This window comes from Salarias fasciatus, chromosome 3 (assembly GCF_902148845.1).
Source record: "Salarias fasciatus chromosome 3, fSalaFa1.1, whole genome shotgun sequence".
NCBI lineage: Eukaryota > Metazoa > Chordata > Actinopteri > Blenniiformes > Blenniidae > Salarias > Salarias fasciatus.
In genome coordinates, this window is record NC_043747.1 from 13,700,351 (window position 1) to 13,724,798 (window position 24,448).

At 47.2% G+C, this 24,448-nt stretch overlaps 1 protein-coding gene across 3 annotated transcripts; it reads right to left on the reverse strand.

The window, feature by feature from the left end:
• Positions 1–97: 97 nt before the first annotated feature.
• dhx15 (DEAH (Asp-Glu-Ala-His) box helicase 15) lies at positions 98–24,448 on the reverse strand. Of its 3 annotated transcripts, none has more exons than XM_030085633.1 (14): positions 24,257–24,448; positions 22,404–22,743; positions 20,097–20,290; positions 19,814–19,973; positions 18,346–18,564; positions 14,147–14,314; positions 7,980–8,066; positions 7,478–7,627; positions 6,845–6,953; positions 3,643–3,834; positions 2,620–2,742; positions 2,346–2,536; positions 1,134–1,303; positions 98–606 (listed from the first exon to the last, which is right to left on the reverse strand). In XM_030085633.1, the coding sequence occupies exons 1-14, from the start codon at positions 24,259–24,261 to the stop codon at positions 489–491; spliced, it is 2,226 nt and encodes a 741-aa protein (XP_029941493.1). In that variant the 5' UTR covers positions 24,262–24,448; the 3' UTR covers positions 98–488. The 3 variants fall into 3 exon arrangements, 2 of the variants coding, with proteins under 2 accessions (XP_029941493.1, XP_029941486.1); XM_030085626.1 differs by lacking the exon at positions 24,257–24,448 and adding an exon at positions 24,092–24,229; XR_003930671.1 differs by lacking the exons at positions 98–606; positions 24,257–24,448 and adding an exon at positions 24,092–24,229 and having other exon boundaries at positions 1,148–1,303; positions 2,620–2,734.

The window sequence follows — 24,448 nt, forward strand, 5'->3', positions numbered from 1 at the left end:
CTGACGGCAGGAGGGGGGAGAAGAAAAAAAATGTTTTATAACAAAGTCACTTTTATTAAGTTGAACAAGTTGACAGGGAGTTTGACCAGAGAGCCCCTCTTAGCGTCTCCATGACAAGAGCACATTTCATTACGCCTGCATCAAAATACAGTATAAATTACATTTGATCAAAAGCCTTTTTCCTGTACAGAACTGCTGTTTTAATGGAATGAGTCAAACAACAGCAAAGCAATTTGACAGAGAGAGAGAGAGAAAAAAAAAAGGATCCTGGAATGTGGAAATTTACATGAAGTGTCATGCTTCAGACAGAAGACAGGTAAATCCTAATAAATACCATTCTTTCATGTCTAGCAACACAAAAAGTAGAATTCAAAATTGGGTTGGCTTTAAAAAAAACGTAAAAAAAAAACAACAAAACAATGAAATGAGTTCAGATTTGCTCTTGAAGAGGAGGAGAGGACGCTGCTGCAGCACGTGCGAAGGCCATCTCAGTACTGAGTGTACTCCTTGGACGAGAGCTTCGCCACGATGCGCTCCAGCTGCCGCTTTGCTTCACACTGGGGGAAGTTACTCATCTCGTAGTACTGCGGGGCAATCTTCACCAGCCTGGGAGGAGAGGGAGGAAGAGCAAGTAAACATTAGTCACAAAAAGAATAAAAAAAAATAAAATAAAAAGGAAGAAGAAATCCTCGTGCCATATGACGACGGCATGCTGAACCTCCATTACGAGCGTATTCAATTAAAAACAAAAAAGGTTTGAATTAAAGAGGCGCGGCAGGAAAAGCAAAACGGAGCATCAGAAAAAAAGTTTGGGGTGTCAGAGAAACTCGTGAGGGACTCGCGACGGAGCGCAGAAGGCTAATCGCGGGCTAAAAGCACGACGATCGGAGCCGAAGGAACAAATTCACAGATGGTTCTGGAACAGCTGCTGCTGGCTGAGGATCATCCGCGCCGCGCGTTAAAATAAAATGTCTTTTATGAGGCGCTTTTTTGACAGATGCGACTTATGCTCGGGTACGACTCGGGGTGCTTTCATGCCGAGGTTTTTTTTTTTTCTTCTTCTTCTTCTGAGGAACACTGAAAACTTTCACCCCGACTCAAAGAAGGTCCGGAACGCTCCGGCTGAGACTCACCACTCCGGCTTGATGTCCGTGCAGGTGCGGATGTAGTTCTTGGTGGTGAGGACGAACTCGTTGTACAGCACCCACTCGGGCTTGTGGTCCAGCACAGTGGACGGGTGCAGCTGCACCACCTGGTTGTCCTTCACCGTCAGGTAATGGCCGGTGCGCTCCAGGTGGGCGATCTGCTCACGGAGGAGAGAGAGAGAGGGCGATCAAAGAGAAACGCAAGACAAGAAAGGGGCCCTTGATTTAAATCCATCTCATATCTAAACCATACAGACCCGGCAAAAAAACAAAAAAAATCCCGCCGCTAAATTATTATTGCCTTGATAAAAAGTAGCGTGGCACTCGACACAAACCCCGAACAGGCCGGTGAGTGATTTCCCCCCCACTTGGTCGAGCGGCGCCGGCGGCCGTGATTAACCAGGGCAATCAGTCTCAATAAAGGCCTTTCCAAACAAAGACATGATCTCGAACCCTGCGAATGCTCCAACATGAGCTGCAAATTTGTCTCCCGAGATAAAGGTTAATGTTGACAAATATTTAAATATTAACGCCATAATTCATCTTGTCAGGCTGCTTGTTTTCAGGTAGCCCCGAAAATGGCTCCTCGCAAAAAAACTGCCATTTGTTTCCTCTTGAGCGAGAAACAAATTGATTTGTTTTCTTGTTGTGTGTTTAAAACGGAGGTGCGCGAGTGTGCGCTCAGTGTGTGCGTGCGTTTATTCTAAAAGGCGGGCCTCAGCTTTATTTTCAGTTTGAACAGGCGTCTGCAGAAAAATACTTTTTTTTTTTTTTCCCCCCCTCTCTTGAATGTTCAAACTCAACAAGGGCAAACTTCAAGGAGGATGGGATTAGCTGCGGAGCTGGATCTGAAGACGGTGCTTACTCAGATATGAAATGCACCAAACAGAAATAACGAGAAAATGTAGGGTCGACGCTGAAAACAATGCAGCGATAGACTGAATGGGCCGGCTTAGCGCTTTTGATTTATAGCTGCAACAACAAACATCACAAAAACGCTGTGATCCCGCCGAGCGATGACGGTTAAAGAGTTCCATTTATACTTGTTTTCCCACCATTAGATCTAATTTGGTTTTTCCATCAATATGCTTTTCTGACATGTGTTCATTTTGAGAACGCAGGAAAAATGAATAAATGAATCACGCATTTAAGCAGCGCGGTAGTGAAAGTTACACGCCGGTGAGCGTCACGGACACCGACCTGCATGAAAAAGCCCGTGACCAGCGCCCGGCGGATGTTGATGTAGTAGTCTCGGCTGTTGAACTCGGTGCTCTTGCGCGGCAGGCTGAAGCGGTCCATGATCCTGGACAGCTGCTGTCGCACGTTGTCAGCCGACATCAGCGAGCGGTAGTTGACGAAGTTGTCGTAGCACCACTGAGTGGAGTCGTGGTCTAGGGTGGAGCAACGCAGAGTTTTAGGAGCAATGCGAAAGAGCATTCGGGGAGAAAGGCGCGTGCGCCGACTGGCCCCTCACTTTGCTTGAAGGCGTGGTAGACGTTGAGCAGCGTCAGGTGGTCTCCGTCGATGTGGGCGAAGCGCATCTTGGACTCGTCGGCCACCTTCTTGGCCTCGGTGGGTCGGACGAAGCACTGTGGGACTAAACAAGGTTGGTATAGGCCCCAACACAGCCGCCCATAGGGATAAGTTAAGCAAATCCCACAGAGAGGAACAAGGCCTCCGCTCAAGGGAGGCACACTGCATTGCCAAGTGTTGATGGGAGAACGGAGCGGAGGGTCAAAGAGACTGATTTCTCTGTCCTGATCTGCTAAAGGAGCTGAAAACGTGACGCCGGCGCTAGCCCCCCCCCCCCTCCCCGCGGCCAACCTGCCCTGAATTGCTTAACGTCAAAGCAGCTCGATTGTGGCTTTAATGGGTAAAAATCCGGGTTTATTGAGCCTCATGGTTGGCTGCCGCGGCGGGACCGTTTCTCAGGTGTACTTTTTTTTCTTTTTTTTTTTGCTGCTTTACTCTAATGAACTCAGCAAAAAAAAAAACAAAAAAAACAAAAAAAACCCTGCCATCCTGAAACACCTGCTTTAAGTGCGCGCCACGTCCGGGCGGCTAGTTAAATCCATTTCCCCCCCGCTCTCAAAGACCCTCGCGCTCCCTTCAAAGGCGTCAGGATTCATCTCAATGAGCAGCATTCTGCTTTGGCAAGCCCAAAGTGCAATTACTGCTGTAGCACGCTGCTGCTGCTCCAGCTACACCTATACATTCTGTACAGACATGAACCCCCCCCCCCGGTCGTCTTCACAAATAACAGCTGACACCGTGGACTTTATCCTCCGCTCGCCTCGTAGCGAAGTTCAGTAAGTAGACATCACACTCATTCTGAGTCGACTCGGGATTGTTTTTTTTCCACCCGAATCAGAAGTTAAATCTGTGAGAGAACACAATCGGCGCGTTCGTCTGCTCTGCCGGTCATTTCTGAAGCGTGATCCATGAGCATGTGGGGGGGGGGGAGAAATGGCAGAAGGAGCGGCTCGCCCGGCGTTACCTGACAGCATGGCGGTGATGGAGAGGATCTCGTTGGAGCAGTTGAACTCGCAGCTGGCGATGACCATCTTGGCCAGCTGGGGGTCCAGGGGGAACTCCGCCATCATGGAGCCCAGCTCCGTCAGGTCGCCGTCGTCGTTGAGCGCCGCCAGGTAGTTCAGCAGCTCCAGGGCTCGCATGAGGGTCTCTGGGGCTGCGCGGGAGAGACGGGCCGTTTAAAAAAAAAAAAAAAAAAAAACCTTCCACACAGATGGCCGATACTGACAATTTGCAAAACGGTCACTCTTCCATTTACTTGTTGCCTCTTTATTCAAATCCGTTTCGATTGGAGCATTTTTTTTTAAACATGTTGGTGTTAAAAGAACAAATATTCAGTGCACCACATAAAAAAAAAGTCTTGCCATTTTGTATAAAACTGAACTAAGTGGTATAATGAACACTGTGATGTGTCAATTAGCAGCTCTCCACCTGGCAGGAAAAGGCTGCGGCGTGGGCGTCGTGGGCTGAAGCATATATAATATATAATAATGAGATATCCAGGGCGAACCCTGCCTTCGCCTACAGTCGGCTGGGAACGGCTCCAGCGCTCCTCCGCCATAAATTCGACGGAGGTTTATGATTCTATCAGGAGGCCGAGCTATCACTGTCGTGATCATGAAAATAAAAACATCGCGCTGGTGAAATTTGGTGGAGGGGGGAAAAAAAAAACAAACAAAAACCAAAGGCAACAACAAAAGGAACAAAGCAATCACTCGGCGTTAACGTGTATTTTTCAGGGGGTAAACAACACCAGATTAGGCTGCACTTTATAGCTTAAAATCAAGCTGATGTTACAATTGCCTGAAGGATTTTTAAATTAAGCCTTAGGTTTGTTTTGTCCTTTTGTTATTTAATCAAATCCGGATCAGAGCGCGTTGCCGCTCGCTCGCATTTGCAAACATGAGTGCTGGAATCAGAATTTCCAAAGCGAACGAAAACATTCAGATCTGAAAAATTCCGAACGCCGTCGTCTCCCAAAGAATTTGAATTTTATGTGACGTCTTCCGGCCGTTGCCGGCCAAGAAAAACACTTTATTGTTTGTCTCAGTCGCCCGAGTGACCGGGAGAGCATAAAGAGTGTGAGAAGCAGCCGAGCGGCGCTCCCTCACCTGCTGTAGTCGGGAATGCGAGTTAAGAAAAGACACAAACACTCAAACAAAGGGAAGCTGTTAGTGGGTTTGGTGGCAGGGAGCATGAGGTGAATCAAAATGAGAAGGCGCCCGGCGTGCGTGCGTGCATGTGTGTGTGTGTGTGTGTGTGTGTGTGTGTGTGTGTGTGTGTGCGCGAGATGGCAGGAGTTACGCTAGACAGCAACTTAGTGGAGAAGTAATCATGGCAGAGCTCATTTTTCATCCTCCTCTCAGGCAATCCTAAACAACTAATGCAATTACAGGGGAACTTTCTACTTAATGCTTCAACACAAAAGGCTTCCACCGTTTGGTTAAAAGATTTTTCCTCCAGATGCAATTATTGACCTTTGGCTCCCGAGAGCTGAAGCCTAATGACCAGTTGCATGTTAACTGAAAATTAGCTCCGAGCTCTCCGGCGGCGGCGGCGCTCGCTCGCTCACTTTCATTTCTTTCAAACGCTCCCATAGAATTCAATTTCAAACAGCGGGGAGGCTTCTTTTTCTTTTTTCCTCCTTCTTCTTCTTCTTCTTCCTTTTTTTATGATTAACAAATATTGATTTGGGCCATCAGAGCTACTATTTTTCTAATACACAAAGTGAGCGCCGGCCGCATTACTTACCACACCAGTGGCTCGTGCAGGGCTGAACAAAAGGTGAAAATCTGATTTCCAAGTACTGCTAGCATGATGAACCAGTGTGGAAATTCAATCTATACCCGACGCAACTCATCAGAAAGTAAGTATTGACTGCCTCAACACACAAGAATCCGATATATTAACCAAGGGCCAAATCAATGAGACGAAAGGCTAAAGGTACATTAAACCGCATTGGCTTCGAAAGGTACTTCTTTGGAAATGTCACCAGCAAAATGAATCCCAGCCCCGGCAAGTCCTTGTGTAAATCGCTACTGATTTCTTTTGGATTTTCTATTTGGCTGTCTGGCTCACGCCGCCGCCGCTGTGTTTAGCGGGCCGGGAGTGGCCGGGCAGAGAGAGAGAGAGAGAGAAATAAACGAGATATTCGGACGTTTCGCGGTAAGAGGAAAATCAAGGTTCCATTTAGCATTATGGACAAGCTCAAATGGAAAAAGCCACCGGTGTTCAAGACTCCGACCGTCGGGGGGGACTATTGCCTGGACTCAAATTCAGCATATATGTCTTCAACAACAGTTTACACAGCAAGAAATGGCACGGAATCTATGTCCAGCTTGTGAGTCCACGTTTGAAACCTGGTTAAAAAGGATAAAGAAACACATGAAACAGCACAAGAGACAAAAATGAAATCCCAGGACTCGAGTGATGCTATTGTTTCGTCTGCTGCTCGGCTCTCCTCAGACACTTGCTTGACCTGTCCATTCTCTCAGAGGCGGGCCTTTTGACACAGCATATCAGACCTGATCCACTGTAAAGCGACGTTATAAAACCTGTCTGGGAACTGAAAATCTGACTTCATCTGTTGCGCCCAACTCGCCGCCGCCGCCGCCTCCGGGCTCCTCAGGACCTACTTAGGAGAAAACCCTCTGCCACCGGCGGATCAAATAAATAAAAAGGTAATCCGCCTCTTTTCCTCCGCCCCACTACTCCCAGTTAGACGGCGCCGGCGAGGCCGGTCCCATATGTTGACGTAGACCCCGGCGTTTTGTGAGAAATGTGGGGGGCGGCGGCGGAGGTCAGTCACGTTTCGCTGGAGGAATATAAAAGGGAAGGCAATAGCCAAGGTGATAGCACTGCTATTGATGTAACCAATTTCATTCTCAAAATGGCGTTTGCCACAGCGGACGGGGAGAGATGGGTTTAATCTCAGAGGTGAGATGAAAACTATATTATGGCGGGAAAAAAAAAAAAAAGGGGGGGGTGGTGAAGGGAGAGGGGGGAGGTTAAAGATAGGGAAAGGAGGGGTGGTCTCCACACCCTCCTGAGAGCGACACAAGTTGAGGCATTAAATTAACCAACAGAGAAAGTTGACTCCACCCATCACACATTTGGAACTTTGAGTGCAAAGAAAAACTGACGAAAAGCTGGATTTTCATACTGACCTGGCGGATCCATGAAGTCAAAGTGTACCAGGTCATCAATCCCCAGCTTCTTCAGCTGCAGCACCACAGAGCCCAGATTAGACCGCAGGATCTCTGGGTATGTGTTGTCCTGTGCCGGCCGAGACGTACAGTCGGGGCCCGAGGAACAATTGCAAATGAATTAGTCAGGCTGCCTATTATCTACTCATGCATCACTCATGTGTCAACCTCGACGGGGACTGGGAGTCCAGGGCATTTGAAGGGCTATTTAACTTGCTTAAAAATGCTCTCAGCCACTCGGCGTGATGTGAAAGAATTAGCCCCGTATCGTGAGGAACTACGTGTTCACGGGTCCATTTTTCACAGGGGCGGCTGCGTCTTTAACGTGGGCTACGAGGAAGAGTGGGAAGGGGGGTGTGCTTCAGCACGCGGCTCCTGGAATTCTAATTCGGCTGAAGCGGGAATCAAGGAGTTCTGAGAACAAATATTGCATAACAGAAATACTCTTCCAGCTCCAAGGCTGCTCTGGGGGAATACAAAGTGCTCGTGGCATTGCAGAGTGTAAGATATGAGAATCAATCATGTGTTTACACCTCGTAGAGGTTTTTTTTTTTTTTTTTTAAAAGGAACATTTCACAGCGCGTCGTTTCCTACCTGCATTTCTGTCTTGTAAGCTTTCTCCGTGTAGAGGCGGAAACACTTCCCCGGGCGCGTTCGGCCGGCGCGGCCCGCCCTCTGCTGGGCCGAGGCCTTGCTGATGGCCGTGACCAAGAGGGATTCCACCCGGATACGTGGGTTATAAACCTGGGAGGAGAAAAAAAAAGCATAGGTCAAATTAAGGAGTTAAGCAAATACCCACATCCAGAATCTTTTACAAATACATGTACAATAACCCGTTGACACAATCCATGCGTGTGTTTTTGAGCCATGTGTATGACTTGGCTCCAGGCTGGCGAAATGTCAGAGGAATAAATAACCGGCTTTTCCATCTTTGCCGCTGTCAGGTGTGCACTGCTGTGTTTATCTGGGGATTCTCAGGCAACAGACGCAGATGATCGCAGCAGATAAAGAGTGGTGGGAGAAGATGGGGGTGGGGGGAGGGGGGGGGGGGGGGGGGGGGGGGGCGGCTGGGGCTGGCGAGGGGAGGGAGGCTAACCTTTTGCTTGGCAAATCCCGGATCAATTACAAACACCACGCCGTCGATGGTCAGGGACGTCTCGGCAATGTTTGTTGACACGACGACCTGTGGAAATGAGAACACGTGAGTGAAGAAATGATCCTCCCGGGGTGTGTGTGTGTGTGTGTGTGTGTGTGCGTGCGTGTGTGTGTGGATGGGTGGACGACCAACAAGACCACAGAGCATTTCTACAGCATCAATGCACTTTGGGATAATGTCATATATGGCAACGGTGTGGCAGATGGCAGCCAGGTGATCTCTGCAGGATCGAGGGTCACTCTCCGAGGTATATGTGGATCTGCTCTTCAGAGAATCTGAATGTGGATTTCCAGTTTGCAAAAACATTTCTGACATGCAGCAAAAGAAGTGTGTCAAAATATCACAAAACTGTTTAATAAAACTCAATGAGGTGGCGCCACAAGCTTCTTCAATCTCTTCCAATGTGGCATTAGTGTGTTTCTGCCTTCGTGTCCCGTCGAACCGCATTACATCTTGGGTTTTCGGTGTGTGTGTGTGTGTGCGGTTGGAGATTCCAATCTGATTGTCCTCAGTGTGTTACTCACTTTGTCGAGATGTCAGCTTCCCTCTCGAGCAACGCTTTTCAAAACCACAGAAGATTGTTGATTTAATGGTTCCTTTTAGGTGGCCTGCTTTTTCAGCACGCTGAGAGCTCAACAATGGAGGCTGCCTCCGTCCAAAAACTTTCCCTCTCCCTCAAATGAGCTCTGCTGTAAAAATCCCTCATGTGAATCCAGTCCGTGTCTCTGGATATTTGGAACAGAGCAGACATGCCAACTGTGCGTGGCTCATTGCTGCTGATTGGCTCTCACTTTCTGAAATGCAAAGCCGGTGCTTCAAACCGCCAGATGCAAATGGAACAGCAAACATTACAAACACCAACACCAAACTGCAGTATTTTTCAACCTGGTGACCTGATCAATGGAGAATTATCTCAGCATTTCCAGTCAAGATGATGTAAAAGCCTCATTATTATTTGAAAATATGCATGATTTAAGGCCACATAATGCAATCATTAATTTCTGTTATCATAAATAGAAACTAGTGAACGGAGAGGACAAACGTTTGAAGGATAAAACAAGTGGAGAGCGGCTTGTTGTGAAGGAACACAAGTGTGGAAGCAGCGAAAGTGCATCATCTTCCATTCTCTGATCCTCTATCGAAATTGTACCCCGGAGCAAAGAATGACTGCGAAATGACAGCTGCATCAAAGAGGAAAACAAACCAAAAAAGAAAAAAAAAGAGAGAAAGAACCTCGCAAATCGATTGAGTCACGCCACCCTGTGGGTCAATTGCTGTCAGCGTATACAAAAATGAAGGGCGAAAGAAAAGGAAAGAGGGGTAATGCAAATGTGCAGCTGCTCCCGTGTGAACCCTGACCGCTGCTCGGGTGATTTCTCCTCTCGGCGGCGGCGGCTGACTAGACGCAGAGACCCTTCCGACGCATCGAGGCACTTGGAGCCGCGGCAGCCGGGTCGCGGCCCACTCTACTGGCAACTGCTACTCCGGCGTCATAGCTTAATAAGTGCGTGGGCGCTTTGGAAAAATTCCTTACCACACTTTGAAAATCTATTCGTCGCTCGCGAGCTCGACATGTTCCGCGACGAGCGAAGAGCCGTGGGCCCGACCTGCGCGGCCGTCCGGCGGCTGCGGCTCGCCTTCTTGTTGAAACGGTAAGCATAATACACAGCGCTCTGTAGTCTTTGCTGATACAGGTCCACAGAAGCAATTTCGCACACTTGACACACTTCCTTTGTAGCCGTGCCTCTTCGGCTGTCTTCAAGCTGTGAGCCTCGGAGACTTTTAAATCCCACCTTTTAGGCGAGGATTTCTCTCCGCCCTGAGAATGCTGGGCTGTTTAGTTATTAATGCCGGGGAGGGCCTTTCCCCTCTCATTCAGCCCTTGACCTCCGGTAATTCACTTGTAGAAAGAAGCGCTCCCTTTAGTATTCAAGTCGCCAAATGAAGGGGAGATGGTGGTAAATGCTGGAGCGGAGATGATCCGGCAGTCACACCTGACAAGTTATCGAAATGTGACTGAGCACGCCGTGATTTCATAGACAGCTGATCAAAAAAGACAAGACCAACTGGTTTGGTTCAAGGGTAAAAAAATAGCTCATAAAGTAAACATACTGTGTGTGTTTTTTTCCCCACTCGTGGAGATTATATATATTAAAATAAAAAGAAGTACAAGCATTATCAGCAAGTGGCTTTGAGAGCTCCGTTTAAAAAGAATTAAGGCATGAATCAATGGAACGGTTTTGTCAGAGGAGAGCATATGCAAAAGAAATAAATACATTTAAAAAAAAAAGGGGTTTGCTTTAATTCAGGCTGTAAAACCTTCTTAAAGCTTTGTAATTTTGGGTGTGAGACGCAGCTTCATCTTTTACACTCCATCCAAATGAGGCAGCGGGCTTCATATGACGGGGATGAATATTAAAAATGATGGTTTATACCTGGCATGGTGGGAGAAGTCTGATTCAGACTCGTAAGACAGGCAGCCTAACGAACGGCAGACTGTTTACTGCTCCGCCCGGGGTTGAGAAGACCGTCCTCTGCCCTGTGTATGTCTGCTCGTGATATACGCCATGCTGTTTATTGGCATTTTACCGAGTCCTTCTGGCTGATCACGACACATTTGAATTCATTTGTCTTACTTGTCACCAGGTTGCTATTCTGGATGCCTGCATTGGCCTGTCGGTGCCGAAACGCAATATGTTGGCGCCCATAGCAATATGAAGACACCCATAGCAGTCCATTTCCACTGCTGGGATTGATCGGGAGCCGTTTGCTTGGATTCTCATGTTTTTCTGAAATTCTCTAAAGCTCGCTTTTTAGACGACTACATTTCCAACCAAAGATCTGTGTTTCGGGAGATTCTGCCAATGCTGGCAGAGATAATGTGTCAAGTAGATGCAAACAATCGTCACTGAAACTATCAAACGATATAAAGATCAAACAGAAACGATCATTTGTCTGTGTAAAACAGGAAAAGTTTTGAAGGAAGGAGAATGAATCATTTGGAAGACAACAATTTGTGAGAGGAGTACCAGGAATAGAAATAACTAGAGCAGAATCAAAGTATTTCACGGAACAACCTCAAAAGTACAACAAAGTTCTATCCTGGACTGCAGAAAACGGTGGAAACTGGAGGATAAATCTTGTAACTAAGCCTCAAAAGGTTCCTAAAAGTTAAGTTAAAGGGAAGCCCCAGCTGGTGGGTTGTTCCTGCAGCGTAAAAGGACCATCAGCGGGCGAGGAGTCACATCATTGTGAAACCAATTACCAACCGTGGCAGCCTGGAATTAAAATTAGTTGGCTCTCCCCCCACCCAAAAAAAAAAAAAGAAGAAAAAAAAGAAAAAAAAAATGGGAGTATTCGACTGTGTCTCCTGACAGACACGATATGCCAGCGAGCAAACGCCCAGCAAGGGATGAAAGGCACGGAATGCTTCAAAGTCCGGTTAAAAGATGGAGTCGGGGGAGGCTGCCGCCGCCGCGCTGCGTGTCGGGACGCGGTCGGAGCTTCGGCAGATGCCGCACATGACACCCTCTCACATTTCATGATCATATGGGTGGCCTCATTGACTGCATTGATTCTGAAGGATTATCTGGGCTGGGGCCATTACGCTGAACGCAGGCTGGCTCCTTCCAGTCTGTTGCCGCACTGGATAATCCTGGCTTCTTCATCAGTAATATCATTAGAGCATCATCTCTGCATGTTATTTCTGGGTTATTACCTGCAGGAGAGCAAGAACTATAGCTAACGCGGGCCCATTTTTTACATTCCCTGCTGGGAAATGCAGTCTTGTTGACAAATAAAGCCTTCCCCTCGCTGGGGGAGGAGGAGGAGGAGGAGGAAGATGCCTCGAGCGGCGTCGACGCACCCACTTTAAAAGGATCGCTGAAATGGATGCGTGGCGGCATTACAGGTGACGTTTGACGGAATAATTCAAACATGACAATGCTAAAAACAATCCCCCAAAACCCCGTCACAGAACATTTATTAGAAGCAATCTCGGCGACGGCGGAAAAAGCAAGCGGGATTATAGTCTTTTGTTTGTAATTAGTCAATTCCTGCCACGGCTTTAAATGATAAAATGGTTCAAAAATGGAAGATCCACGGCTTCTGCTGCAGAAATAGAGCAATGAGGAGCTGGTGCTTTATGTTAATTGAGGGGTGCCTAATGCAGTCGTTAGCATGCATAGTGGCAGATGTGGCGAACCTTAATTCTTTTTCACTACTTCCTCTTGGGCTGGCTCGGATGACATCTCTGCATTTTTCACTTGATGAGTCGCTCAGTCAGTCACGGAGGGGAAACGCATTTACTTTGAGCGCGGCAACTTTCGACGCCACCTCGACCGATTCAACAAGCGCCTGATAAATCGATCTCCAAGCGAGCGGGAGGGGGGAGATAAAACGAGCCGTTCTAAAGCTCAAAGTTCAGACCACTTAACTGACTCCATGTTCTGTATGAGAGTTCATGGAGATGCTGAGGGAAGATGGTTGAGAAGTCGATGAAAGACCAGGATCTGCTGTAAGTCCTCGGACGAGCCCATTCGTGCACGCGGCCAAACAGACATCATTGCCGAAGCAACGTATTATTAAAGCCCGTCCCGAGGCAATCAGGACCGCGTCTCATGTAAACATCCCCTTAAACAGCATAAGTAAACACTGGCAATGATATTTGAACTCGTGAGGATCTCGTCCAACAACAGATAATCAAAATACGGAGAAAGTAGAGCCTCTTAAGCCTGAACAGCACACACACACGGGCCGCTGGGTCAGCTGGAATACACACGATGTGATGTTTTCACCATGATGAATTCTGTTTTTATGGGATTGAGAGGGGGCGGGGACTTTTTCCAAACATACTAAAATAAAGGTGACATTTTTTTTTTCCATACGGGCTAATTTTAACATTTAAATCAATGTGGCCCATTCAAGATGATCATCTGTTGAAAATACCATCGTCTCGCCATCAATCATCACAAGACTCTGTGCTTGAAATGCCATGAAGTGAAGAGATGTAAATAAGACGTGGGCTATAATCCAGTGTGCCGTTTACATGGACTCCGATCAGATCATCAGCCTGGTTAGATCACCTTCTGTCAGACTGTCACTTCAATCGAATGGGGCCACTCTAATCACATGGGAGCGCTTATATGGAGCACTTCAATCAGATCCCTGTTTTAATTAGTTGTTGTCACACAACGAGCATCATCTTTAAGGCCATTTTAATCATGAGCACGACAATATGGCATCAATCAACTGAAAATTTCAGGAATTGTTGGTCTGATATGCTGGTGAATCTCTGAAAAAGCTCTGCCAAATCAAGGTTGAATTGAGCATTTTTTTTTTTTTTTTTTACAATATCCCAATGTGTTTAACTTTGACAGCCCATAAATATTCTCGCTGCTCATACGCGAGCCTGATCGGCCTCAATTAGAGGGGCCGTAGCAATGAGTCATTCATCAACACCGTCCCCTATCAGATGCCGGGGGTGAACGTTTGCTCGTTCGCTGGCAGCGATGATATTCCGATATCCTGTCAGATCGCCGGCCAGCAGCGCGGCGGTGCAGGTGGTGCCGCTACTCAGCTGGCGAGCCCTTCTGAATGGGAGCTGTCACACAAAAGAGACGAACATTTCCGTGGCGGTATCAACGAGAGGACGGCGTACTCCTCCTGGATGAAGTGACTGAACAAGACTGTGGGGAGAAAAGTCCCAGCGTTGTGGACGTGGTTTTAGAAGGCAGAGGTCTGAGGACGCGTCTTTGAGTAGCAGCGGGGCTTTTGCAAATTTAGTGGAAAGATAAAAATGACTGAGAATGCAGTACTTTCCTCAGGCTCAGAGGGCGTGAGTAATACCCCAGTTATAATTTAGAGCAGAGAATCGCATGCTGACAAAAGCAGCATATGTTGTGTGAGTCAGTTCTGCGCTAAAGCTGAGAGGGGGGGAAAAAAGTTTCGGTCCCTACCTTCCAGCTCTCTTATTTTACCTACCTTATTTCCCCATCTGGTCTTTCCACACCAACCACACTCAATCACTCTTCCCGTACCCACTCCCTCAAACTCCCCGCTTCGGCCTCCCCCCACTGAGGGTTTTTATAGCAATGGGGCGGCTATACCTTTCGTCCGATGGCGCCGTTTGGTTTATTGGGCGGGGGTGGCTCGAAGATCCTCTGCTGCTGCTGCGGAGGCAGCGTGGAATACAGCGGGATGATTTTGATATCGCCGACGTCGGGCCCCAGGTCGTCCACCTCCCTCTTGATCCGCTTGCAGGCTTCGTCGATTTCCTGAGAGACGGAAGGCCGACAATTAATCCGGGCGCCACTTTTCTGAATGCAAACATGGGAGATCGAAACGGGGTTCGGAACAACAACAACACCTGGATGAACAATGGCGGCGAATCTAGACGATAGTGGAAGGAAGAGAGGAGGCGGCCGGGGGAAACCGAGGCTCCCTGCTACAGTACATTTGTTCTAACTATCACTCCATCTGACGGAGGAAATTAAACCTGGACTGCAGTATGCTTTGCTGAGCTCCCTGTGGCTCTGTTGTCAAATGCAGCAATCATGGAAAACATGGACGCCCACGCTCGGAAGAGGGGCGCGTGCACAACCACATGCACGTATACGCGCGCTCGCGCGCAAAGCCAGACAGACTCAAACGGGGTTCATTATTCCACAGTGCAGTATTGTAGAGGGGAATGTGATATGAGACTGCAGCACTGATGCATAACCAGCGGCAAATCATGGCAGATCAGTTTAGTGAAGCTGAACGTTCTAGAGCCGGTGGGCTGGCAGACAGACAGAGGCCCTGAGTAGCAGCATGAATAAGGAAGCGCGATAGTGAAGCGCGGGGCTGGGGTCTGTTCTCTAAAGACCTATTAGACTACAATATTAAATGTATTAAATATGTCAACATCATCCACAGGCAAAGGAACCCACCTCTATACAAATTCCCATACACGGTTTCCAATTTTTATTACTGGAGATTTTTAGCTTCTGGTCGAGCCTAAAACGGCCCGCAAAAGCGTTTCATTTCCAAGTATTTCCCACCGTTAAGAACCGTTTTCTCATTTTTTTCTCCCCAACAACAATCATTTAATCCTCAAATAGCTGCAGCTCCTGCACGTGTGGCGCCACAGCCTATACTGTTGCACCACCTGCAGGCCCATGGGAGCAATGCAGCAAACTTGCATGCACAAAGAGTCACAACTGACTCCACTTTTACTCATCAATCAGTTTCTTTGTATGCAAAACACACTGCAGCATGTGATATTTTAAATGATATGAAAAGGGAAATTTTAACTTGGACAGCTGCGTTGACTTTAATTTGAGTTTAAGAATAACTTGGATGAGTTGAACTGCAGCAGTGTGGAGGCCACTCCGGCGCTGGGGATGCTTCCTGTTTGCCATCCGGACCGCAGAAGTGTCATCAGCCCCCCCCTTCCCCCCCCCCCCCCCCCCCCCCCCCCCCCCCCCCCCCCCCCCCCCCCCCTTGTTCGCTGCATTAAGTCGAACGCCGCTGATGGCCACGTGCCTCTTAATCAACACGCTGACATGTGGAAAACGGTAAATCTGAATGGATTGGTAAAATTATCCTCAGTATTAATAGCCTATCAAGCCTCTGGATGCAGCAGCTGCCATGGAGGCAGGGGAAAAAAAAAAAAAAAAAAAAAAAAAATGGACCTCTTTGCCAAAGCGCTGGAAGCAAGCTGGCTGTCTGTCCCTGAGGGACATGAAGACAAAGTGCATGTGTGTGTGTGCGTGTGTGTGTATGTACACACACACACACACACACACACACACACACACGGGGGCAGTTGGCCAGTGTTGGGAACCTGTCCACGAGCTCTCCCTGCGACCCCAGAAGCAACAATCTACAGCCAAGCTAATAACCGACACATTTAGGCACTCCTCTTGACTAGCAAACACCCCCCCCCCCCCGCCCCCCCCACACACACACCCACCCCCCCTACCGCCAATCCTCGTGTTTTGATGTTAGCTGCTGAGGGGGAAGCTTAAATATTAGGACTTATCTTTGCTCGACAGCTGTGATAAGTTTCGACTTTCTTGTTTTTGGAGTCGGTGTTTCAGCTCTATTTGTTTTGCGGAAAGGGGGGGGAAATATCTCAGAGAAAACCTGAGGAAGGCAGAGGAGCGCGGTCCCGCGCGTTTTGCGTTCGTCTGTTATAAATTAAACAGTCAGATAAAAAGCGTCGTCGGCTTCGCCATGGATCTGCCTACCGATCATTAGTCTACATCAAAGTTGCTGGGAGACTGGAGAGGTTAAGAAGCGCTTGAGGGGCGTGCTGCCGCATCCTTTGAACAACCATCTCTGCCAGACCTACCACACATTAACTTCTTTAACCCAATTAGGAGGGGGTGATAATGAACTCACCGTGGGAGTGCTCTCAGTAATGCCTGAGCTTGACACACAGCAGAGGGGGTAGAATATAAATCAACAAATTACATCTAACTGCAAAAAAAAAAAAAAAAAAAAATTGAAAAAAAATCTTTAACGCACACAGAGTTTTTTCCCCCTTCTTCACTCGCTGGAGCGACTATCAATGTTTCTGGCCGTCCGAACAGCCGGGATACCGCTAAATCTAAAATCAATTACCAGTCCTCCAAGGAGACCACTTCAAACGCCCCCCCCCCCCCCCCCCCCAATGACTCTATCCTGTTTGCAACAAGCTGCATATTGATCCTGCTTTGACAAATGAAAACTGACGTAGGTGTTCTACAACAGCCGGGCTGGCACTGAGTGACAAATAATTACCACTAATCAGCAAACGGCGGCGAAAATGTGATTGAGGGGAGAAACGATAACATGAGATTATTTGTCTGGATCGGAGATGCTTTACCGACGCTTGACAGGAGGATCGGAGTCATTAAGGGTTTCGGCTTATTCACGCTGGAAAAATGAGGCGACGACGCAGAGATTAAGAGTAGCGCTGTGGGGAAAGACTGAAGTATTTTTCACCAGTTACATTCGCCCGTGCCGCCGCGAGTAATCGCATGGTCTCTGGCAGCATTTTGTCAAAGTGCTGAGAGAATAATCATAGCAACACAGGCGCTGTTGGATCCGACAGGCTTCTCCTGCCCACTGATCAGGAGATTGAAACATTTGTTGGTGCTTTTCTGCGTGTGTGTGTGTGTGTGTGCGCCCACCCAGCTGTGACCAAATTCATCACTTTGGGCATGGACCCTGACCTCCATTACACATCAGTGGACAACATTTGCGGGGAGGGCAGGAGGAGGGAGGGCAGACAGAAAAAAAAAAAAAAAAAACTAATAATAAATGACTTAATTTCGGAGATTTGTGGAGAGGACGGAATCTGGGTCGGTCACCTCCACCCCTCCCTCCTTCCCTCCCTCCCTCCCCCACCCCCGCCGTACAAATCCTGGTGGTTCCTAAATGGGCACAGTCGCCGTGTTAACATCCATCAATCTGAGGATTAATCATTTCCTGTGCAAAGAGCGCACGTGTGTGAGTGAATGTGAGTGTGTGTGCGCGGTCATGATGCTGTGTGTGAGCAACATATTTATGTAATCAGATTAATATGCACATGTTTAACTTTGGATATGTATGAGATCAAATTAATTATTGATGGCTTTCACTCCCATAAACACCAAACAGCTGCTTGTTCCATCTTATTTGATGTCCAGGCTGAAGGGATTCTTTCCCCCCCCCCCATTTCAAATGTCTTTGTTTGTACTGTATTACTCTGAATGTAAGACGACTTTACTTTCGCAATGCTCATATGTTTGAGGAATTGAGGATTTTTTTTCCTCTCTGATTCAGGGGGTTTTATCCTCAGACTGAAGACACGATGCTGTAAAGACAGCAGTGTCTCTCAGTACTCTGAGCTCATGCTGGACCGCAGTTGTTCTCCTTAAAGATCGCCCGTTACGCCGCATGAATCTCCAACACTGGCTTTAAAGTCAGCGTCAGGGATGCCGAGTTTCACTTCTAGTTATGTTCAATCTGTCTTTAGGTCTCTCAGTCAGTCATCATTCCCTCTGTCTTCTCTGTTCTTACGTTGCTTTCAGCGGCACTATTGTTCATCAGTCTGACGGTCATTAGAAGACTCTGCTGCATTGATCACCATCAGTTTGAAATTAGCCTCATAACTCCTCCAGCGCAGATGATTAATTTGACCTCATTTTCTGCCACTTTTCACCTGGTGATCGCCGTGTTGCTCCATTTTTGAGGCGTGTCGCTATCACGATCTGGATGTTCGGGAGACTTTTACTTCTTGGTGGAGCACAAAGTTGTTGGTTAGGCAACAAATCTATCCCTTGGAATATGACCCTACCTCTTGCCCGGTGAGGAAGAGCAGCACGTCCCCTTCGTCCTCCTCGCACATGTGGATCTGGATCACGGTGCGGATGGCCGCCTCCAGGTAGTCCCGCTCCGGCTCGGGGGTGTAGAAGATCTCCACCGGGTGCGTGCGGCCGGGGATGGTGAGCAGCGGGCAGCTGTCGAAGTACACCTGGAACTTCCCGGCGTCGAGCGTGGCGCTCATGACGATGACCTGAGAAGGAGACGGAGGAAGGGGTGAAGTGGAACGAGTCTGCGAGGCACGGCGTCTTCATAAACGGAGGTGAAAGAAAAGATAAAAATAAAAGTAAAAGGAGAGCAGAGGGGGGATGACGGCTGTGGTTATGAAGTGAGCACTCAGATGTCAGATAGCTTGATGATGATCGGGGAAGAGGATTCCTCTCAAGCAAATATGGCCGGCTGGATTAGACAGATAGATGAAGAGTGCAACACCTTATCCGGGACGGCCGATGATGCAAATTTAGGGTAAAGGTGCCGATGCTCATCCGTAATGTAAAACTTGGCGTTCCAGCCGAAGTCACTGACCTACACCGAGATCTGACAGTCCTTGCTCCTCAGGTTGGGTACACAGTGTTCTCTCCAGAGCCATTAGACAGAGTGCATTAGGATTCTGATGGGAAGCGCGTCTCCCATTTTCAATCTCAAACATTTTCAGGGGCCAGCGTCTCCGCATCGCGCTTTACGCTCCGCGACACATCATAATTGCTCTTAATCAAGGCAAATTAAACTTTCAAATTTGGTAGGCGATAGGGATGAAGGAGATAGAGGGGCATGGGTGGATGATCATTCCCAATAACCTAGACCTCATTTAGCAGTCCGCGAACAACAGTCTAACCTTTGATTCCACACTGACAAACAACTAGTCATTATCCATCTGCTTTATGAGAATTATGTCTGGGACACTCTCGCCAATAAAACTTCTGCCTGCGCCGACGCTCCACCCGCGTGTTCCCGTCGCCCCCTCCCACCTCTATATCTCTCCACGACTGGATGTTTCCGCTGCTGCAGTGCAGAATAAATGTGCATTTCTGCTCGTAACGGCGATATATCTCTTTCCCTGAGTCATTGACAGCTGTCAGGCGAGAGGACTCCGTCACACTCCGACACGACCGCTGTCTGTCGCCAAACTCAGCCCGGGGGGAAAAGTTCATTAAGGGCTTAAACGCAGCGCTTCGCGCACATTAATTGGAACATTTCTGTGAGTAATGAGATTGGAACTGGACCGATAAAAACATAAACTTTGACAAAATGAACCAACTATCTGCAAGGCCGCGTTAATTTATCATTTAACGGACAATATATTCGATTTTGTGAGTTTGGCGGCAGCTGTTGGGAGAACCTGCTGTTGGAATCACTGCACCATCTAGAGGTGGAAAGTAGTAATGCAATGTCCAAAAAAAAAAAAAAAAAAATCAGTTTTTAGCTATTTTTGTGTGTGTTACCTTGAGATCAGACCTCTGGCGGACCACCTCTTTCAGGACTCCCATGAGGATGTCCGTTGCCAGCGTGCGTTCGTGCGCTTCGTCCAGGATGATGACGCCGTAGCGCTCCAGCAGGGGGTCGTTCATGGCCTCCCGCAGCAGCATCCCATCGGTCATGTACCTGGAGGAACCGAGGAGGTGCAGTCAGTGCCGAGAGAACAGAGATACTCATATCTGAACAAAATGTATTTATGAATAAAAAGCTTTAGCAACATATTTGGATTTCAAAGGTCATATTTCTTACTTGAGTACAGTCTTGGCCGAGCTGCAGTCCTCGAAACGGATGGAGTAGCCCACCTCCTGGCCCAGCATGACATCCATCTCGTCCGCGACCCTCTGGGCGACGCTCATGGCCGCCACCCTCCTGGGCTGGGTGCAGGCCACTGCCCTCTTCGGCCCCGGCACGGAGCGCACCATGTCCACACACCACTGAGGGATCTGGAGGAGGGCAGACGGCTCGGGCATTAAAAATGGGGTGGGGAAAAAAAAAAAAAAAAAAGCTAATAAAAATGTCAGAAGTGAGCCGACTGCTGGGCGGTCGGCAGAAGAGGAAATCAGTTAGGTGGTGCAAAGGTCAAATGAACAGCAGAAAAAAAACAGAATGAGGTTTTTGTTTGATCATGATTTCAGTTTGATATCCTTCAGTGTCTCACAAGCTCAGAGGCTCGAATCACATCAAGTCTCTTTTCCTCTTTGAGTTACGCTTTTAAAGTATTTTCCTGCCTGCTTCTGTTGAAACAAATATCGTATTGTTGTTAAACCACTTTCTCACACTAATATCATTGACTTAAGTTGTTTTCTTCTGTTTGCTGGTTGGAGGATGTGTGTCTGCAGGCATCTGCCTCTGTCCTTACACTGTTCACACTTTTGTATTTAAAAAAAGAAAATGAGGCACAAAAGATAACTCACTGCACTGATTTTGAGAAGATGTGAAACTGAGGTGTCTGGGGGGGGGGGGAAAGGCTCCAATGACAATACTTCAGAGAGAGAAAATGGACAAAAATCACACGCACATCCACTGAGGGGACGCTCCTGCTTCAGAGAGAGACAGCCTGCTCAGAGACGCCTGAATGAAAAGCTTTCATTTTGATTGACTGCGCTTTAGAGGATTCAAGTCGCAGCGGTTTTACAATGCCAACCATTTTTAATCAGGTTTAGAAGGTATAAATAATGCAAAAAAGAAGAAGGAAAAAAAAAAGAAAAAAAAAGAATAGACCAGTGGTGCGTTGCTGCTTACGATGGGACACTGATCAGTGAGGAACGCTGATGTTATAAATCATGGTGAATTCAATAATGTCGGCTGTACTTTTAGAAAATCAAAGTCAGTTTGGCCCTCGACTTAGTCTTTATAACGTACTTACAATAATGAATCTAAATTGAGATTTGAACCCTGAAGAAAAGTGGCTTCAAACTGCCCAAAGTCACACTTATTTCTTCATTTCTGGCTTCAGCAGTCCTGTGTATTAATGAGACGAGTGTCCTTCAACACAATATGTTCTTCAAAAAAAAAAATTTAAAAAAATAAAAATATATATATATATATATACATATATATTAGTGCTGTCAGTTTTAATCGCATTGATCGCAATTTAATCGCATTGATCACAATTAATCGTGATTAATTCATGGAGAACTGTCAACAATTAACTTTTTTAAAGTTGAGATTAATTGCATTGAAGAATCTAATCCTCATAAATCAGTCCCAATGTCAGGAAAAACACTATTATCCTCTCGTTCTTTTCTTTGACCCAATTGGCAGACCCCAATGGATTAATCGCGATTAAAATTGACAGCACTAATATGTATGTGTGTGTGTGTGTGTGTGTGTGTGTGTGTGTGTGTGTGTGTGTGTGTGTGTGTGTATATATATATATATATATATATATATATATATATATATATATACTAAGCATGACTTTGCAGACTAACATGTTAAAAACTAGATAAACAGACACAACTAGCAGCAGATTTCTATGCAGTTTTCAAGAAAAATGTATCAATCCAGTGCATTAACTGTGAATAGTTGCTCCTAAGCTGAGGAAAATGAGCCCAACACTATGACAGTTATTTTACTGGTGAGCATGCACTGTGTATATGTATGCAATAACATTTCTTTCTTCTGTATTCTCAATAAGTGTTTTTTTTCTTCCTTGTAGCATCATTATGGCAGAAAGCACTAACAAGATTACACCACTTCATTTAAAAGTCTTTGGGAGATAGTTTGCATTCACCTCAGGATGAAGGCGAGGCTCAACCAGTGATTTACTCTAATCTTCTCTCATGCTATTTAAAAAAAAAAGCAGACACCCCAACTCTCTCCAGGACTTAAAATAAACTTAACAACCGCAGAGTGGGAATCAACAGCGAAAAAGAAACTCCTGAGAAATGCATCATCTGTTTAATTCACCGTTTCATTCCATCCTGCTTTTAATGATGTAATTATCCCAATTTTAATCACTGAATTTCACGCTGTCATTAACGCCGACGCATCGAAAAGCATCTTCTCGGGCTTGTGGCTGCAACTGATGACTGCTCCGCTTTGTGTTTGTACCTGCGTTGTTTTCCCGGAGCCCGTCTCTCCCACCAGCACAAAGGACTGGTTCTTGGTCAGGATGTCGTTGAAGCTCTCCTTGTACTCCCAGACGGGCAGCTGCAGCCGCTTCTTCAGGATCTCATAGTAGCGCGGCGTGTGCGGCAGGTTGGTGAAGGGGTTGATCTGCTGCTGGATGGGGGCCGGCTTATAGTAGCCTAGACTTCCTACAGCCGGGTTGTGTGTCGGTAGCACGGGTGGCTTCATGTCTCTGTCGCGGTCGCGGTCCCGATCACGGTCCCGGTCTCTGTCCCTGTCTTTTCCACGCCACCGATCATCACGGTCTCGGTCTCTGTCACGCCTGAGAAAAGAAGACACATGGGGTTGAGATTGGATGAGGCCCTGCTGTACAAACACATTCCTTTAGTTTACATCGCATGAAAAGGTTACAGCACATTCCTACAGACAGTGGTGAAAAGAAGTCTGATGAAGTGCAGAACACAGAGGACTGTTCATTTCAAGGCATGAATAGATGCTATTTTAGTAGCTTGTTTCAAGACAAAGTTTAATTATGTAGCCACACTTTAGACCGCCCATTTAAAAGGAACAGTTTCAAATGTAACGTGTTTATTCCACATGTGACAATGATATATCAGATTTCAGAACTTTGCATCAAAGTGTGTGCAAAATTTAGCAACTCTTAATCTGAAGGCTGAGACTTCATTAACTACTGCACATAGCAATAAAAGGGTGATTATTTTTCTCCTGCATGGAATTAATGTACCTTTCCTCTGCAACATGAAACATGCAAAATTTTGACCTTGAAAACACATCATTGATGCATTTGAAATACAACTGAAACATATTAATAACCGTGTACTAATGACTTGTTGTGCATTAAAAACTACCTTAGGTTGCACAGCAGTTTGAGATGAAAGCAAAGTAATCCGACATGACATTTTAAAGAGCTGAGAAGCCCCTGTGAAGGTTAGCATCTTTTATTGATGCCCTCGACTGTTACATATCAAGAGAGCAGCTTTGATTGTTTGCACACTGCACTGGAATAATGATCAGTTAACAGCTCATTTGTCTCAGTGTGACATATCTGCCCTGTCAGATCAGACCCTGTCTGAAGCATCCAACTCACTGCAGGCCCGTGGAGCCTCATTTCAGTGCATTTGTGGATGCACAATCACCTTAAGACTGTGCACGTTTTAGCAGATTGATATCAGTTTAGCAGGACACAGGAGGCGAGCTGTAGAGCATAGCACGAGACGATACAAACATTAGCCTGCAGCTAAATAGCTGTCCCGTGTTGAATTTCAGAGTAATAACATCTTCAATGGGGAAAACATGATTTTCACAAATGGGGAAATCGAGATGAAAGATCATTGAGTTTGCACGATAATAACCACGACCTTAGATTTGATGACAACCTTGAGCTAGCATCAGTTAGCATGTGTGGTTAGCCACCTGCAGACCAGAGCGGTGGAAAGACGACTCTTATCAAACTGCTGCTGCACAATCTGATCGCCCTGCAGTAGCCACGTGCAGCTCGTGGTAGTAAAACAATAATTCAACTCAATGCGGAGATATTAGCGGCTCGACTTGCTTTTGTTAGCATAGCTAGTTAGCATCCGGAACAACAACAACAAACCGCCTGTAGCGATCAAAAGCAGCGCACCGGGGCGTCGCTGACGGCCACATACCCCTCAGACGACCTCTTCCTGCTGGACGAATAATCGTCACCTAAATCCAAACGGTGTCGCTTGGACATGGTGCAGCCGGTACCGGTGCAGATAGCGGCTAATTATTCCCCGTAGCGTCAGGGCAAACCTTTAAAGACCGGCAACATGGCGACCGGAAGCTCTTACCTCATCGCTCCTGTCCTTTGCAAAATGAGTCGATGTCGCGTTCGAGGAGGAGTAGGGAGCGCACGAGACCTCCAACTTCACTGCTCCCTGCTCATGCCGCTCCCGCTCACGCGATGCAGCAGTCCGGTGGGACGCGGGCCGGAGGATGCGGGGCGTCTGCGTGCGGCTGTGTGCGGTCGGGGATGCTGCGCC

Bases quoted from the DNA above. Each gene is read 5' to 3' on its own strand.
- dhx15 (XM_030085626.1), bottom strand. From the start codon at position 24,159: ATGTCCAAGCGACACCGTTTGGATTTAGGTGACGATTATTCGTCCAGC. The intron at 22,744-24,091 runs GTATGTGGCCGT...TTCTTTTCTCAG, and splicing joins AGGAAGAGGTCGTCTGAGGG to GCGTGACAGAGACCGAGACC. The intron at 14,315-18,345 runs GTAGGGTCATAT...TCCGTCTCTCAG, and splicing joins TCTTCCTCACCGGGCAAGAG to GAAATCGACGAAGCCTGCAA.